The following is a 19628-nucleotide window of genomic DNA, read 5'->3' on the forward strand; positions in this document are numbered from 1 at the left end:
TTTAGATGATCGACAGAATTAAGATTGATACTGGTTTGATTGTGACTTCAGCCATTTGGAACACTGTTTAAATTGGTCTTCATTCTCTATTTACTACAGTAAAAGTTCCTTTTGAGTATGCATAAGACATACAAATTAGACTGTCATAACAAGTAAAGACCAGCGATATGCGCTTAGACCAGCGATATGCACTTAATTTTTGAAAAACAAATATTTTCTTTTTTAAAAGATGATGAAAATCATGCATGCATTCTCAATTCAAAATTGATTTTTATAAGCTTCATTGCACACCTGAATGTGTTAGAAAAAAATAATATATATTTCCTCTTTTTCACTCGGTTAACTAAATTTTAAGATTGTAAATTCCCCATTTCCATTCTCAATTTTATTTTTTACAGAGTTTGTCTTTAGTGCCGTGTGGAGTCAGTAGAGTGCCTCCCCGTACTTCAGGTTTATACTCTTATAATATACTAGATTATGGAGTGTGTGTCCGAGCGAGAACTGCTCTAGTTCATTACTTTAGGAATATTTATCAAAAAGTAGTATTTCAATATGTTGAACTTTCTTTAAATAAAGTTAATACTAACAATGACCACTGCCCTTTCCTCGATCTTGATATCTATGTCACTAACGGAAAGCTGAATACTAAAATTTATGACAAAAGAGATGATTTTTCATTTCCTATCGTTAATTATCCATTTTTAGATGGTGACGTTCCCTTGTCACCATCTTACGGTGTTTATATATCTCAACTTGTACGATTCGCTCGTGTATGTAACAATGTTTTAGATTTTAACGAGAGAAATTTATGTATTACTGAAAAATTATTACACCAGGGTTTTCGATATCACAAACTAGTCAAAACATTTACTAAATTTTATCATCGGTATAAGGACATCATTCGTAAATATAGCTCAACATGCAGACTTCTTATACGTTCAGGTATTTCACATCCAATTTTTTATGGAAATATTCTTTATAAAGCACAAAGGTGTCAGTATTCACCTCAAAAACTAACAAAACCTTTGAATAGACTTATAAAGAAGGGATATAGTTACGATACTGTTGTCAGGTCATTAAAGATTGCATATTTTGGCGTTAATATTGATTCACTTATAGGGTCTTTGCATCGGAACTAAACATATTTATTCAAAAACCAGTTGTTGGCATGACACGGGTTATGTTCTTCTCATATATGTTATGATGGTATGATACTTAACCCCTAACGGGAAGGATTGTGCCTGATGTTCATATGATGAAATCATAATCTTTCAGTCAGTTTAATTGAAGTCTGGAGCTGGCATGTCAGTTAACTGCTAGTAGTCTGTTGTTATTTATGTATTATTGTCATTTTTTTTATTTTCTTTGGTTACATCTTCTGACATCAGACTCGGACTTCTCTTGAACTGAATTTTAATGTGCGTATTGTTATGCGTTTACTTTTCTACATTGGCTAGAGGTATAGGGGGAGGGTTGAGATCTCACAAACATGTTTAACCCCGCCGCATTTTTGCGCCTGTCCCAAGTCAGGAGCCTCTGGCCTTTGTTAGTCTTGTATTATTTTAATTTTAGTTTCTTGTGTACAATTTGGAAATTAGTATGGCGTTCATTATCACTGAACTAGTATATATTTGTTTAGGGGCCAGTTGAAGGACGCCTCCGGGTGCGGGAATTTCTCGCTACATTGAAGACCTGTTTGTGACCTTCTGCTGTTGTTTTTTTTTTCTATAGTCGGGTTGTTGTCTCTTTGGCACATTCCCCATTTCCATTCTCAATTTTATTTTCATATGTAGAACATGGTGGATTAAACCTGGTTTTATAGCTAGCTAAACCTATCACTTGTATGACAGTCGCATAGAATTAAGCTTGTTCGTTGTTCAGTGATATTGCATGATTCTTAATTGCTGTTAATTTGATCGAACGTCACTGGTAAGTCTTTTGAGGAAAATTTTATTAAGCCAGGTATGAATGATGAGTTTTTACATTCATTTCGTTTGTTGATTAGCTATCTCATTGACATTCCCAAAATATTCTTTATTTGTTTGAAATATAGAATACCTTGCTTGCATAATGCCAGCCCACTACCGAAGAAGTCAAACTCAATACTGGTACATTTACTGCTGATAGTTTAATCTCAAATAATTAAAAAAGAACAAGAATGTACCCAAATTTCCGTCTATTACTTGCTGTCCTAACCTTGCAATTTTCACCATCTGACCTCAAAATCATTAGCGGTCTTGTTTACCACATGACGCATTTCAACCAAATATTTGTACAAATTTGATCTGTAGATCAAAAGATATTGTCCCAAAATTTCTCTCCATTTTTAGGCACTGCCATATCGACCTTTGACTTATAGACCCAATATTTAAAGGCGTCTTATTCTATTCAAACAACATGTGGGGACTTTTGGACATAACCATATTATAGATTTATATTACTAGTATACCATTTGAAAATCAAACTTGTTCCTTATTGCAGACGATTACTGCTTTTTCGACCTTGACCTTTGACCTAATGACATCAAAATCAATATGAGTATTTTCAACCTGAAGTAGCATATACACCAAATTCTGGTAAAAAATATCAAAATACTTTACACTATGATAAATTTCACGCTCCAGGCCGAACATTTGAAACCAAAAGATGCATAAGAATAAGAATAAGAATTTTATTATTTTAAAATCCAAACAATAGGATTGTTACTAAATAAACAAAACAAAATAAAACAAACAAACAGACAGACAGACAGACAGACAGGCATATTAAAACCTAACCAAACCTATAAAAAGACTTATTCGGAAAGGATATAGTTTCGATACTGTTGTCACACTCATTGGGCCTTTGCATCGGAAATTAACACATGTATTCTAAAACCATGATACGGGTTATGTTCTTCTCATATATTTTATGATGGTATGATACCACCAAACCCCTAGCGTAATGGTAATTCATGCGTGAAATTATGCGCAGTCGAATAGTCCCAATCCACCTTATGATAGTATAATACTAAACCCCTAACAGGAGGAATTGTGCCTGATATTCATATGATGAAGACATAATCTTTCAATCAGTTTAATTGAGATCTGGAGCTGGCATGTCAGTAACTGCTAGTAGTCCTTTGTTAATTTATGTATCATTGTCATTTTGCTTAGTTTCTTTTGTTACCTATTCTGACATCGGACTCGGACTTCTTTTACTTTGCGTATTGCTATGTGTTTTTTTTATTCTTCATTGGCTAGAGGTAAAGGGGAGGATTGAGATCTCACAAAACATGTTTAACACCGCCGCATGTTTGCGTATGTTCCAAGTCAGGAGCCTCTGGCCTTTATTAGTCTTGTATGTTTTGGTTTTTTTTACATTTTAGTTCATTTATATGGTTTGGAGTTTAGTGTGACGTCCATTTTCACTGAACTAGTACACAATTATACCTATATATAGAGGAGCCAGCTGAGGACCACCTCCGGGTGCGGGATTTCTCGCTGTTTTGAAGACCCATTTGTGGACGTCGGCTGTTTGTTCGGGTTGTTGTTTCTTTGACATATTCCCCATTTCCATTCTCAATTTAATTCATTCGTAATAGAAATGTTGAATTTTTACTTTAAAAATCTTCAAAACAGTACAGAATAAATTTCTTTAGAAAAAAATCCATTTATATAAAACCGTCAACTGAATTTGTGAACAAATGGTTTAAAAATCATATCTACATTTAGCCTTCCGATAATAACTCTAATCGTCTTATGTATCTGTTTCACTATTCCCAAGAATATAATAAGATATGTTAGCATTCGATCAATTCCATTATAATCTTATCTATTCTGGGTTAACAAATAGAACAATGACTAAACCGCTTTTGAAATGCCTTCTCTATGTTTCGATATTGGTTTCAGGTGAGTGAAGCAAACCGTTATACTTTTTAATGTAAGGTGCATATTTTTCAAACTTTCAAACTAGGTAATCCAATGAGAAATGTCAGGGAATATATATATATATATATATCTCACACTGCCGTTATACTTTTTAATGTAAGGTGCATATTTTTCAAACTTTCAAACTAGGTAATCCAATGAGAAATGTCAGGGAATATATATATATATATATATATATATATATATATATATATATATATATATATATACAACTCGTCTAAACATCAACCCAACAATGTTAGATCTGTAAATTTGCTTTCGCAAATTTTTGGTTCTTCCCTCGCCGGGATTCGAACCCATGCTACTGTGATATCGTGACACCAAATCGCCTGCACTGCAGCCGTCCCGCTAGACCACACGACCACCTGGGCTCTCAAAAAAAAGAGCTTTCGCTGGCCGTGTGTTACCTTTCCACGTCAGTTTTAATCTAGCGGCGTACTGCAGTACATGATATATTAGGCATGAAGATGTTATTGTTACAGATCAGCTAAATTCTCTATAGTAAAGGATCCTACAAATTAATGTAATATACAGTCACAGAAAATAATTATATTTATAAGTACGTCTGAGTCAGTGACAACTCTACAACAGATGTATCCATCGGATCGCCATCAATGATGGTGATACATGGCTGTGTACATAATGTATATACAACTCGTCTAAACATCAACCCAACAATGTTAGATCTGTAAATTTGCTTTCGCAAATTTTTGGTTCTTCCCTCGCCGGGATTCGAACCCATGCTACTGTGATATCGTGACACCAAATCGCCTGCACTGCAGCCGTCCCGCTAGACCACACGACCACCTGGGCTCTCAAAAAAAGAGCTTTCGCTGGCCGTGTGTTACCTTTCCACGTCAGTTTTAATCTAGCGGCGTACTGCAGTACATGATATATTAGGCATGAAGATGTTATTGTTACAGATCAGCTAAATTCTCTATAGTAAAGGATCCTACAAATTAATGTAATATACAGTCACAGAAAATAATTATATTTATAAGTACGTCTGAGTCAGTGACAACTCTACAACAGATGTATCCATCGGATCGCCATCAATGATGGTGATACATGGCTGTGTACATAATGTATATACAACTCGTCTAAACATCAACCCAACAATGTTAGATCTGTAAATTTGCTTTCGCAAATTTTTGGTTCTTCCCTCGCCGGGATTCGAACCCATGCTACTGTGATATCGTGACACCAAATCGCCTGCACTGCAGCCGTCCCGCTAGACCACACGACCACCTGGGCTCTCAAAAAAGGAGCTTTCGCTGGCCGTGTGTTACCTTTCCACGTCAGTTTTAATCTATATATATATATCTCACACTGCCAAAGTTTACTGAGAATGAAAAGCACCGGAGACTAAAAACTCAAAAGAAATGAAACACAAAGTTATATAACACCAGGTACACAAAGAGAATTGTCAGAAACTATATAACGCCCAAATTTATCCAATCGCAAAGAATCTTCACTTTTTTATCAGTTAGTTGATACCGTTTACTTTTTTATAAACTTAAAAGTTTAAAAGTCAAAGTCTTTCAATTATTGTGTCAATATAAGTGATTTATTACAAAATTGTTGATCTGCCTTGTAAAATAAACATGACAAATAGGTGACATCTGTTTTGCAATGTATGGCAGATGTTTACAACTGCAGTTACAGAATATGTATTTAAGTTTAATATTTCCGAGTTATACTAGTAGTTAAATTAATTAGTAAAAAGTTGGTTACTAAAACTATCAGGGTCTCGGTAACAATGTAAGACTTTGATATGATGTGTAATATCGGCTTTATGGGTTCGCTTCAGACGCACTGTAGTGCTGTTTTCATTTGTCTATCGAATTATCTGTTCTCTAGTGAACAAAAAAAAAAACTCCTTTGCAATCCATATATCAACGATCGCCTTTTACACTTACAGTTTATCTTATTTTTCAGTACGTTCTGACTGTCCTCTTGGTTTTATGAGATTTCAAGAATCTTGCTATGCCATTTTACCAGTGAAAGTTTCCTGGGCAGAAGCACTGGTGTGTATTAATTTGTAACACATCATATTGAAAACAAGTCCGTTTTAAGTCATAAGTTATTTGTAGCTGCAAGATAACGCTGACTCATCATCTTTAAGTACTATATTTTTTAGCTAAAAAATTAACGAAACACGAAACAGTTCATCAGTCTTTTAAATGATGGCATACATTAGAGTGATATATTCAAAATGTAAGGAATTTACTGATGATGTGAAATGTTTTTCTCAATATATTTTGAACAACTTACATGCTATCTTATCAAAACTTGATTTTCTCTATTTAGAGATTATGTCAGGCTTTTCAAGCCAAGTTAGCCTGGATAGACAGTGCAATAGAAGATAAGTTTATTGAAGGGATGCTGAACAGATACCATGGTATGTAATTAAGTCTTAATAATTACACCACTCGTATTTTATATCTGAATTATCCAATGTAAATTATATCATAGGAAACATTTTGTCTCATGAATACACGAGAGAAGACCACGAATGAAGCGTTTCTAACCTATCGTATGGAATGTAACAGTTTTTGTTAAATTATGAACGGTTATCAATTACGTTCTATATAAAGAAATAATATTAAAAAAAACTTCTTTGATATTGAATTAAAAAAAATAAGTTTCATGATCATGTTGTACCTCAAATACATATTTAGTTTCAGTATTTTGTAACACAAAAGCATCTTTATAAATATATGTCTTTTTTTAAAAAGAAATAGTTGCTTCATCATTTCAGATTCCATAGCGACGTCGGAAGTGTGGATGGGAGGCACGGACATGCTCATAGAGGGAATATGGATGTGGGCAGACTCATTAAAGCCATTCACATACACAAATTGGTTCCCAGGAGAGCCAAACAATTTTTTAACTGTTAGACTAAAAATCTGTAATAATGCTTAAAATGCCAAAACATAATCATTTTTTTTTTTGCAACATTAGATCCTAACTTCATATTGTAAATCTAATCGAAATTGCAATATAAATCATTCGTAGAAAAAAGTCTTGATGAATTGAGAAATTATCAAAAAACAAGAATGTGTCAATAGTACACGGATGCCCCAATCGCACTATCACTTTCTATGTTCAGTGGACCGTGAAATTGTAGTCAAAACTCTTAATTTGGCATTAAAATTAGAAAGATCATAATCATAAAGAACATATGCATATATGCACTAAGTTTCAATTTGATAGGACTTCAAGTTGAAGTTTTTGGTTAAAGTTTTTGGTCAAGGTAGTTTTTGAAGGAGTTGAAGTCCAATCAACTTGAAACTTGGTATACATATTCCTTATGATATGATCTTTTTAATTTAAATGCCAAATTAGATTTTTGACCCCACATTTCACGATCCACTGAACATAGAAAATGATGTGTGAGTTTTAGGTTAAAAGTTTTTGGTCAAGGTAGTTTTTGAAGAAGATGAAGTCCAATCAACTTTAAATTTAGTATTCATGTTTCCTATGATATGATCTTTCTGATTTAAATGCCAAATATGATTTTTTTACCCCAATTTCACGGTCCACAGAACATAGAAAATGATAATACAAGTGGGACATCCGTGTATTATGGACACATTCTTGTTTTTTTTTAATCAAATAGCTTCTCGCCTAATTTTGTAGTTATAGATTCTTGTCTTTCAACTTTCGGGGTATGAGTGTTGTGATAAAGCTCTTCTGAATCACACAATTTATAAGTACTTTTAGAAGTAATAATCTTTCGCTTAGTCAAAACCGCTGCCTGTAGACTGTACGTTCCTGTGGGTATTATCAGCTGTGCTTTGTCGAATGGGCATTATTTATAACATACCTTTCTTGCATCTACTATTAATGAATTTTGAAACAATAAGAGACTGAGTTTCACCCGGATGTGTTTTCGCTTAATCGATGTATTACTATTGAACAGCGGTATTCTATTATTGCCTTTATTTCCGACTTCCTCAGGCAAAGTTGATCTAAGGCGGATCTGGTTAATCATTTAGGTGCCTTTTTTTTTTAGATCTTAAAGTACTCAAATATTCATACACCCAGTGGTTTAAAATTTTCTGATTTGAGCGTTTCTGATTAGGTAAATCCAGAAAAATGCCCAACAATGTAATAAAGTCTTATTTTCATTTACCATGTTTTAACCAGACTTGGTTCAATTTCAATTTCCCACTTCATATTCTAGTATTACAGCCGAATTCATTGAGTGTATAGGCAAAGGTAATATCTTTGGTAAGCTTGCTTGTTAGCTGAACCGTTAAGTCATTACAAGGTCAGGTATAGTACCATCCTTTCGAAGAAGCCTAGTCCAACAAACCGATAGATAAGATATATGTCGGACTAGTCTATTCTTAAAGGAGGATAGTTTACCTAACCTAACAATGACGATCAATGACTTCACGGTTTAGCTTACAAGTAAGCTAACTAAAGAAATTACCTTTGCCTACACACTCAATGAAATCGGCTTAAAGATTAAAATATTTTCACTGTCATAGTTATCTCTTTGACAACCATAGCACATTGTTTGTTTGCTATACATGAAAATTAAAGTGCCTGTCCTGTTGGGTTGGTTTTCTTTTCGGAAAGGAAGTAAACAGCTTTTTCACTAACACTTTGTTTTTGATGAATTCCTCTCTACATTATTTTTTGGAATATATACATCATATTATAGAATTGCCAAATCTATAAAAAAAAATATAATTATAATTTTGGTACATTTTTTAAAACGAGACGATGTGGTAGGAAAAGTCAATTGTGACATGCAATTCAAACAACCTTATTTATTGCAAAACAATAAACGAAAAAACAAATATGACAGACAACAACCGACGACAACCATTGACTCCTGACTTGGGACAGGCATACAAATCATGAGGCAAAATTAAACATATTTGTGAACCGTTAACTCCCCTAACTACGGAGCCCCGCTAGGGACATGCAAAGAAAAAAAAATATATTGTGCGCACAAAATAATATATTGTGCGCACAACTTAAATATATTGTGCGCACAAAATAATATATTGAGCGCACAAAATAATATATTGTGCGCACAACTTAAATATATTGTGCGCACATAGGACAGTGATGTTATAGTACAACATAAGGACAAACTGTAAAAATCAGTTGGAAAAGGCCGTAAGTCATCACAGCAGCATGATTCACATATACAAAGAAATAACTAACATAAAGATAAAAGACACAAAGTGACCGATCTATGGGGACTCGTATTTACCGAAGTCAGTATCAAAGTCAATCACAACTAATAAATCATGCATGTTCTGAAACACTAAAGTACATACAACTATTATAATTATAAGGTTCACAGTAAGCACATGAAACGGGGAATTAACTAAAAGGTCAAAAGACTTCACTCCATGATGAAAAATACACTCAAGGCAGAATGTTTGACTTTTCCTCGCCAAGTGACCATTCAATAAACTGCTTATTTGCATTCTTGTAGTTTTGTTTTATCGATTTTCATACGTTTTATTATATTATTTTATTTTATTTTTAGGGCAAATGTTGGAAATGAAATAATTGGATAGACATAATTGAAATCTTAAAATAGAAATACTTACATGACATATGTTCTCAGTTTTGTTAATTTTTTACGCTACCCACACTATTATTTGAATTCTTTAAAATATAGTGATATGACATATCACACTGGCACGACAAAAAAAAAAACACCAAAGAAAATCTGAGAGCGAGAAATTGACGTCATCATTTTTTTTAATCCTATTCTTGTCTGGAAACAATAACGAATCTGGAAAAGTACAAAGAACCCACGTGTTTGATTAACTTTTTCTTTTTAAAACACAGGAATATTAATTCGTCACTGTTTTGGTTTAAAAACAAAACAACAAAAAAGGTTGAGAAATAATGAAAGTGCACTTTTCACTGAAATCTTTGTATCAAACTTCTAATTAAGCAGGTTCCTTTTATGATGAGTAAAAGAAGATACCAATTTGTAGTAAGTAGACGTCTTTTCAAACAAAGAAAACATGTGCTTGGACTCGCCAACCCTCTTTCAACGAGGTACGTTCATCGCACAATAGATGATCCTAAAACTTTGTAATTTGAATACAGTCAAATAAAAGTTACTGTACATCTTCTCCCAATTGATGCGATATTCCCGGGATTGTATTTTCTATAATGATTTCGTTGCTGCTTACAAGGAAGTTATATAACCAAAAGTTTAATGGTGAAGTTGAAATCATTCAATCGTAAATTTTATGGTGATATTGGATATGTTCCTTATGTCTTAGCTACCATCCCCTTCCCTCTTCATGAATGTGACCTACCGAATTAGACTATTAACTTGATTTGTAATAAAATGAGCAATACGACAGGTGCCACATGTGGAGCAGGATCTGCTTATCTTTCAGGAGCACCGGAGATCACCCCTAGAATCTAGTAGGGTTCTTGCTGCTTATTGTTTAGATTTCTATTTTTTTTTAGCCGTAGCGTTGTCAGTTTATTTTCATTTTATGTGTTTGACTGTCCCTCTGGCATCTTTCGCCCTTCTTCTCCATAAGAACCTGTTGTTCTGAGAATTTGAAACAAATCAACAGGTTGATTCTCTACTCTATAGCAAATGTAATGACTTGAACTACAAAAGTTAAATGTCAGTTCCTTATAACAATGAAAGGATTTAAAGTAAAATAACAAAAATACCGAACTCTGAGGAAAATCTAAATGGAAAGTCACTAAGCAAAATAAGCTCAAACACATCAATCAAATGGATTACAACTGTACATGCATTTTTCTATGTAGAAAGTGGTAGATAAATCCTGGTTTCATAGTTAGCTAAACCTTCCACTTGTATGTCAGTTGTATAAAATTCCATCATATTGACAACGATGTGTATACAAGAAAAAAACAGACATAATAGGTAAAAATGTCAAACATAGGGGTACAGTAGTCAACATAAATGTTATAATCTTAATCAACATAAAAACTAACAAATATGTAAAAAAAAAAGAAGAAGAAAAATAAGGCATAAAGATAATTCAAATTAGAAAAATACATGATACAAAAACAAAATACATGAGTACAAAAATTACAATAGCACAATAATAAGTATTGATTTATGTCAAATTGATATTACCAAAAAAATACTAAACAGTAAAAGTAATGATTTACATAGACAAATAAAAAAATAAAAGAATACTATCACACGTTATTACGATTATGATAAAAAAAAACAAAAAACATCAGTACCTAGTATCTATACTTCAAGACCATAGTGTATTATTTGTGAAGTTGATACGGAATATTTATCAACAAGGTGTTGGTATCTTCCGATGAACCTTTTTTTAGCAAAAGAACGAGACGTGCTTTGATACATCCTTGGTTCATCAACTTTCTGCTCAGACACTGGTGACGTTTTACAAAATCTGAATAGCAGCTGCAAGCCCTTGGATACCAAAAATGTCTCGTTTGTCATACATTATGGTACTAAGATGTCGTCTATGTCAAATTTTAGGTATAAGTTTAAAAATGAGACAGAAGAAGCTGTGTCTGTTGTTTGTTTTATATCTTAAAATGCTACCGACGATACATTTTTTTTCTTATCTGGGTCTCTTTTGTAGCATTGACGTAGATGCACAACTTCGAAATAAAATCTTTGAAAACTCGACAATTTCAGTTTTTATAAATGTTGCATGTTGTGCCAATTTCTTGAAGATTGTATATTTTTGTCTTAGCTACTTGTTTTTACAAAGTATAGTTCACACTACACCACAACGTTAAGTACATCAAGGATAGAAATTGTAATAACTATTTATCATAACTGTTTTGATTTAAAAGGGTACACCATAAATGTTTACATTAAAAAAAAAACAACGAAAAGCTACTTTTAACAGACAATTATACTTATTCATTGACATGTTATTTTAACATGCAAATCATTAAAAATATGATTCATGTAATCCATCCCACTTTAGCGCGAACACCATCGCACCTTAGTGTAACTGTCAACAAGATAGTCACAATGCCACTATGACACTTCGGCGTTTTAAAAAAACGCACATCAGCGTCAAACCATCGCACATCAGCGTCCTAATCGCGGTTTGGAGGACAATCGCGATTCAGAGTCCTGCATACATGTTGTCAGTTGAAAAATACCAACATAACATATGTTGTCAGTGTAGAAACACAAGCATTACATGCACATTATTAGTTTAGAAAAACCAGCATGACATATAATGTGAGTTTTATGAACTTTTGCATGGTCAAATGTAAATGGTAAAACTGAAATGCGTACGAGGGAAATAACACCAAAGAAATGTTGAGAGCGAGAAATGGACGTCATTTCGTACTTTAATCATATCCTTTTCTAAAATTAAAAATCGAATCAAAATAAGTACAAAAAAACATAGATGTTTGATAAACAGTTGTTTTTTAATGACATAGAAACATTAATTTCGTCACAGTTATAGTATATTTGATCACACACTGACGTCAGAACGATTGAATAACAAAGTGAACTTCACACTTATATAATGGAATTTTATGCGACTGTCATACAAGTGAGAGGTTAAGCTAGCTATATAACCAGGTTTAATCCACCATTTTTTACTGAAGAAAACGCCTGTACCAAGTCAGGATTATGACAGTTGTTGTCCATTCGTTTGATGAATTTGAACTTTTGATTTTGCCATTTGATTTGGGACTTGCCGTTTAATTAGAGGCTTGCCATTTGCTTACGGACTTTCCCTTTTTGAATTTTCGTCGGAGTTCAATATTATTTGTGATTTTACTTTTTTTTACTTTTTTTACTTTTTATATAACGTCATATATACATTTTATAATTAGATATCCATATGTCAAATGTACTAAATAAGAAGATGCGCCACTTGAACGCTTGACTCCACAACCCTCTTTCAATAGGGTACTTACACCTAACAGTTATGCTTATATAGGTTACATAGTATCACTGACACAACGTCTTTTTTTTCCAAAAGTATATTATGCTTCAAAATGGAAACACAAATCAACAGGTTTTATTTCTAGAATCTATAGCAAATAAAATGAATTTCTCAACCACACTTTCTTGATAGTTAAGATACTTTAATAAGTAAAAGATCTACTTCATAGCAATGTACTCTTTCTTGATATTCACACAGATGGACGACCTCGAACTTGGGTCTGTGAAAACGTGACATTTCAGTAATACATTGTCAACCTTTCATCGGTCAGAAGTGTGTTGCTAAATGAAGGCAACAGTAGTTTATCGATGTTTTAATCTCATAAATCGATAAAAAGAAAAATCAAGGTGGAACATATAAATGAGGCAATTGCATGAACTCCAAAATGAGAGAGACCGGGAGCTTCAACAGGATAAGTATATCCTAATATGAATGCATCACCTCCATGCGAATCCTCACTCTGTAAAACTGTTTCAATCAGGAATAGGAAACAATCGGTAAAATAACAGGCTTTTATGGTATCAAATTATCTAAGACTGTGAAACCATGTCACTAGTGAATTGAGATGCATACATATCGTATCGGTCAACACATTTGTGGTGGTGACCGTAAACTATATATAGTGTCGATTTTAGCCGTTCTTCCTCATAGTACTGTTGGAGCAAGCTTTGTCTGATGAACACTCCCTTGCTAATGAAATCCGTATGGTACATGAATATGCACATAGTCGTAACATATCAATTAAAGTTGTAAACGCCATACAATAGAATAGAGGTCAACCGAACTTTATTGCTGAGAAACGGAAAGTTGAAATATTGAAAAGTAAAATCCTCAAATTTGATATTAGTTCTATTTTTAAATCGTTTAATTATGTCAATATTCGAGGATAAAATTTCGGAAGTATGCTTTATCTCAAGTTTAAGATAATATAACATGCAAGTAACAACTGGTATGTGGGTTATTGAGTAACAGGAAAACATCAATATATCTGAAAGTGAAACTAAAGAACTATTGGTCTTTCAGCAGGTTTCATAAAAATTCAAAAACAGTTGGCCTATAGAGGTGGACAATAAGTACCCATTGACAAAATATAAACTACCTTCTGCTGGAATATCAATCCATCAAACTCAACAAATATGTTTTCGATTAAAAACTCCATGATTACGATGATGTCATCCTTGGTGTATTTATTTTTGGAATCAGTGAGGTTCTTCACATAGTAAGATTTTTCATGACCTAAACGTGAAAATTTAACGCAAATTTCACGTGAAATCACTTCACGTGTAATTAACGTGAAAGTTTTTTAAAGTGATTGTTTTTTATATATACCACTTTGCCTCATATTCTTATTAAGAAAAAATTCACGTCCCTAATTAATTGGGCATTTAAAAGTCAGAATATTGATTCACTTATAGGGTGTTTGCATCGGAATTAAACACATTTATTATAAAAACAGTTGCTGGCATCACACGGGTTATGTTCTTCTCATATATTTCATGATGGTATAACACTAAACCCCTAACAGGAGTGATTGTGTCTGATATTGATATGATGAAGACATACTCTTTTAATCAGTTTAATTGAGGTCTGGAGCTGGCATGTCAGTAACTGCTAGTAATCTGTCTTTATTTATGTATTATTGACATTTAGTTTATTTTCTTTTGTTTCATATTCTGACATCGGACTCGGACTTATCTTCAACTGAGTTTTACTGTGCGTTTAAGTGCGTTTGTTTTTTCTACATTGGCTAGAGGTATAGGGGGAGGGTTGAGATATCAAAAAACATTTAAACCCCGCTGCAATTTTGCGCCTGTCCCAAGTCAGGAGCCACTGGCCTTTGTTAGTCTTGTATGATTTTTAATTTTAGTTTCTTGTGTATAATTCGGAGTTAAGTATGACGTCCATTATCACTGAACTAGTATACATATTTGTTTTTAATTAGTGGCCAGGTGAAGGACGCCTCCATGTGCGGAATTTTCTCGCCACATTGAGGACCCATTGGTGGCCTTCGGTTGTTGTTTGATCTATGGTCGGGTTGTTGTCTCTTTGACACATTCCCCATTTCCTTTCTCAATTTTACATAAGAAAAGATTAGTTTTTATTGGCTTTTTACTAGCTGTCAGTGACTGCAAGCACTCTAAGATGTGTATTAGGTGTTGTTTTGTTGTAAGGGATGTATAAACCCCCTGCCACGTCCGGTCTGTGTTATTGTTATTGCTTAGAGGAATTTATTTTCTAATCATCAAGAGATTACTCAATCACACGGGGTTTTTTTTTTTAATTTCTTACTTTAAGATATAATAAAGAACATGAGACACTCTATAAAATAATTTAGGAGTAAGAAATTTCTTAATGAGACCTTTGTATGACAGTTTTTAGTGTAAAGAACACGAGGAGAATGCTGGCGACATTTCAAGAATTAGTTAGCATTTAAAGAAATTGAAAACATTCATAATAAGAAATATACGATTATCATAATTCAAAATATATATCATAATCTCATTGTTATAATTAAAACCTATAGAGTAGTTCTGCAAGACTTTGGGTTGTGGTATATTGGATATTTCCTAAACTGCATAATAGAGATGATTTACGATGTATCTATCTAATTTCAATGATCTTCGACTGCCTAATATGCCTTGAATGTACTGATTTTCTACATCACTATCAACCAAATATAGCATTGCTTTAGGGTACTCATATAATCGCTATAACAGAATCATCATTATCTAAGTGTTCAAGTTCTGTCTTATTTCCTCCTATTATTCTCGTTTGATATTTTTCATTTTTGAACCACAGTTCTTATTATCAGCAATTTATCAACTGCTCCTTATTGCTAATTTATACACTTTAAACCGAATACTGACGTCTTATAATCTATTTAACCTACTTACATTCAAGTTGTAAGCTGTAATTCACTACTTTCGCAGTGAAATGTAAACATAAATAAATGAACAGTGTTCCAATGTCCCCTGTCCAATGTTGCACATATTTTATATCTCCAAAAGGCATAACTCTTTTAACAAAAGTCAAATGTCCAACATTATAGTATTTGTCCCAGACATTGCTCATATCAATCTATAGTATAAGTTTTATAAACATCTGGCAAGAATTGTACCTGTGATAGCGCTCACAAGACCGGGTAGACCGGGTGGACGGATGGACGGATATTGTCCCGATGAAAACCACTATATCAAATTTAGCAGACAACGTCCTGCATTACTTGATTCACCTGGATTCAAATCAGTGAAGGAAACACGTGGAGAGAATCTGACGCACCTGATCAAATCCGTAACGTCCATGTTATGATGGCATATATATGTGTCTACTTTACGACACTTTTTATTATGCGACTTTGAATGGGTATACATGTACAGAAATAATAAGAACATCGTGATACATCCCGATGATCACGATTAAATAATCATTGTAAGAGCCGACCTACATGAACTACACAACAATCAAAACGAATATCTGAAATAGTGAAAGATATGTCTTAGTTTGTAGTATTCGATGTTTGCTCTACCGCAGTTCGGATGAGCGTTATTTACCACAATGCTAATAAATCAATTAAACTATCAAAGCTCAAACTTTGAATTGTTTTCTATTGTCAGATCGGAAAATGGTGGCATTTAAAACATTTATAAAATATACAAAAGGGTACACTAATGTTTGTTATGTTGTTTTGTGAGATTTAAAAAAAATATATATTTTTCTCCTACCTACATGTACATAATCTAAAAGAGGGAAGACAGATACTAGAAGGAGAGTCAAACTCCTAAATAGAAAATAAACTGGTAACGACATGGCTAAAAATAAAAAGACAAACAGACACACAATAGTACAGAAGACACAACATAGAAAACTAAAGACTAAGCAGCACGAAGGCCACCAAAAACTAATCTACGTTTCAAAATGGAATTTTCCTTGTTATTTCTTCGTAATTAATTCGATTGAATAAATCTGTGACAAAACATATTAGTAAAATAGTTCCAGGATAAATCTAATTCGGGTAAAAATATTTACATGACCGATGGTTTACGATTCTTGCGATGTCTAAGGATTAGATAAGGGGCAATTGCCCATCGCGATTGTTTAATGTCAAATTACCTGGTGATAACTATGAACTCTTCTGGAGCACCTGAGATCAACCCTGTTAGTCGTTTTACATTTTTGTTTGTTATGACATTGTCATTTCGTTATTGACCAACGACTTGAAACAATTCCTATGGTATATTCTGCCTCAATTTTATGAGTGCCCAACTTTTAGGGAGCTACCATTTGATTTTTAGGGGGGGGGGGGCTAGGATGAAAAATTTTGTCCTGCATTTTTTTTAGCTGTAATCTCTGTCCTGCCTTTTTATTTTTCACTCTGTTCGGTCCTGCCTTTTTTTTTTTAGTTTATCCTGACTTTTTTTTACCTAAATTGTCGTCCTGACTTTTTTTTTTTTTTTGCAAGTGTCTCATCCTGCCTTTTTTTTTACTCAAAACTCCTGTCCTGCCTATTTTTCATCCTAGCCCCCCCCCCCCCCTAAAAATCAAATGGTAGCTCCCTTAAACTGATTAAATTACCATTGCATGTCAGAAAAAATCTTTGGTAGAGGCAAAAAAGTAATTGATGTATTGCATAGATTATGTAGTACTGATTTTACATATACTATTAAGTTGTTACCTAATGAATCAGAAGAAATAAATCAAGATAACATACAAAAATGGTGGAATATCAGTGAAAGTGATAGACAAAATTGTTTAAAATTTTTTCTTGAATGTTCGTTCTAACTGGTCATACCTGCCAACTTTTCAAAATGCCCATGGGGGATTTATGTGCCAGATGGCTAGCATAGTCTCACTAAACCTTCAAGGGGCCTTCAAATATATTTTAATGCTGTTTTTTGGCTTCTTCATACTTTAACAAGCCTATAGCCATTGTTAGAGTAATTGTTTTGTTTAACATTGTGGACAAAATTGCTCTTTCAAAATTTCCATTTTGGAGCCTCCATGGGGGAAATCCCCCGCAAATAGTGACAGTTGGCAGGTATGACTGGTTCGAATTATAGGTTCAAAACTGTTTATGACCTTATAAGGTATTTACATAGATCATTTAGGCCAAGTGATCCAATATTTAAAATTCAAGAAGCATCAAACTATTTAGTATGGTTAGATTTATGGGTGTGTATAGATATAAGAAGATGTGGTATGTGTGCCTATCGGAAAACTATCCACCCAAGTCAAAATTTGTAAAAGAAAAACCATTATAGGTCTTCAACACGGCTCACAACGAACAGTAAGGTATGAAGGGCCCCAAAAATGACAAGTTAAAACCATTCAAACGGGAAAACCAACGGTCTAATCTATATAACAAACGACAAACGAGAAACAATTATGAACAACACCAACAAACGTCAACTACTAAACATCAGGTTCCTGCCTAAGGACAGGTGCAAACAAATGCAGCGGCTTTAAACGTTTAAATATGTACCAATCTTCACCCTTACCCGAAACAATAGTGTAACATCACAACATAAAAAGACACACTAAAAATATCAATTGAAAGGGCTAAACTCAATCAAAAGACACATAAACACAAATGAACATACACTTAACGAATAAATTTGATCTATGACACAATGAAATACAAAATCAATAAAATAAGGGGTGAATAAATAAAAGCAACAGTAGTATACAGCTGTGAAATATTACAAATAATTACAGAAAGTAAACCATAACCTTGAATAAATAACAGGTGTGTTTATTATTGTCATTTCCATCTTATTGGCTGGGTTTTTATTCAGCGGAGACATGATCTTTAACCACATAATACTGCAAATTCAGAAATGTGTACATGCATTTATTACTCCAATGATGAACATCAGACAAAAAATAAAAGATTAATTATCACAAAATTATAAAATGCTGCATATAATTAATAGTCCGTTTTTATTTTTTGTAAAACCTATCTCATACCTGCCAACTTTTCAAAATGCCCATGGGGGTTTTACGTGCAAAATGGCTGCCACAGTCCCACAAAACCTTCAAGGGGGCCTTCAAATATATTTTAATGTTGTTTTTTTGCTTCTTTATACTTTTACAAGCCTTTAGCCATTGTAAAATTAATTGTTTTGTATAAAATTGTGGACAATATTGCTGTTTTAAAATTTCCATTTGGGAGCCTCCATGGGGGAAATCCCCCGCTAATAGTGACAGTTGGCAAGTATCTATATGCATTTCTCACATTAATATTATCATTGCAAAGATTTCCAAATTTACAATAGACTCTCATAATTTGGTAATCTCCATCATTTTTCGGAAGGACAAAAGAACCATATTCAACACAACATTGTCATCATAAATGCATAGGAATTCAAAATGCAGTTTCAAGTCAGTTTCATTGTTAAAACTGCCGTATCTTTGTTTTTATGTCTTAATATTTTGTGACCATGATAAAGTTATTTTGCTTTTCTGAAATTAAGAATTGTCATACATATGTTGGCATGAAACTTGTTATGTTCTTCTCGTATATTTTATGATGGTATAATACTAAGCTCTATCAGGAGAAATTGTGCTTGAGTTTCCTATGTTGAAGAAATAATCTTTCAATCAATTTAGGTCTGTAATTGGAATGTAAGTTATCATGTTTAAATCCTAGCAAGTCCTTGACGTTTGTTTTTGTTGAACTTAACGTTTCTGTTGTTCCTTTGTTTTCCTCTTATAGTTGATGTGTTTCTCTCGATTGATTTATAACTTTTGAACAGCGGTATATTAC

At 33.3% G+C, this 19628-nt stretch overlaps 1 protein-coding gene across 1 annotated transcript; it reads left to right on the plus strand.

Moving 5' to 3' along the window:
• Positions 1–3761: 3761 nt before the first annotated feature.
• LOC139500867 (perlucin-like) lies at positions 3762–6854 on the plus strand. Its single transcript, XM_071289793.1, has 4 exons — positions 3762–3890; positions 5868–5956; positions 6240–6330; positions 6691–6854. Exons 1-4 carry the CDS (start codon positions 3779–3781, stop codon positions 6852–6854), a joined length of 456 nt encoding a protein of 151 aa, XP_071145894.1. The 5' UTR covers positions 3762–3778.
• The last annotated feature ends 12774 nt before the right edge of the window (positions 6855–19628 follow it).

Source organism: Mytilus edulis, chromosome 1 (genome assembly GCF_963676685.1).
Source record: "Mytilus edulis chromosome 1, xbMytEdul2.2, whole genome shotgun sequence".
NCBI classification, from domain to species: domain Eukaryota; kingdom Metazoa; phylum Mollusca; class Bivalvia; order Mytilida; family Mytilidae; genus Mytilus; species Mytilus edulis.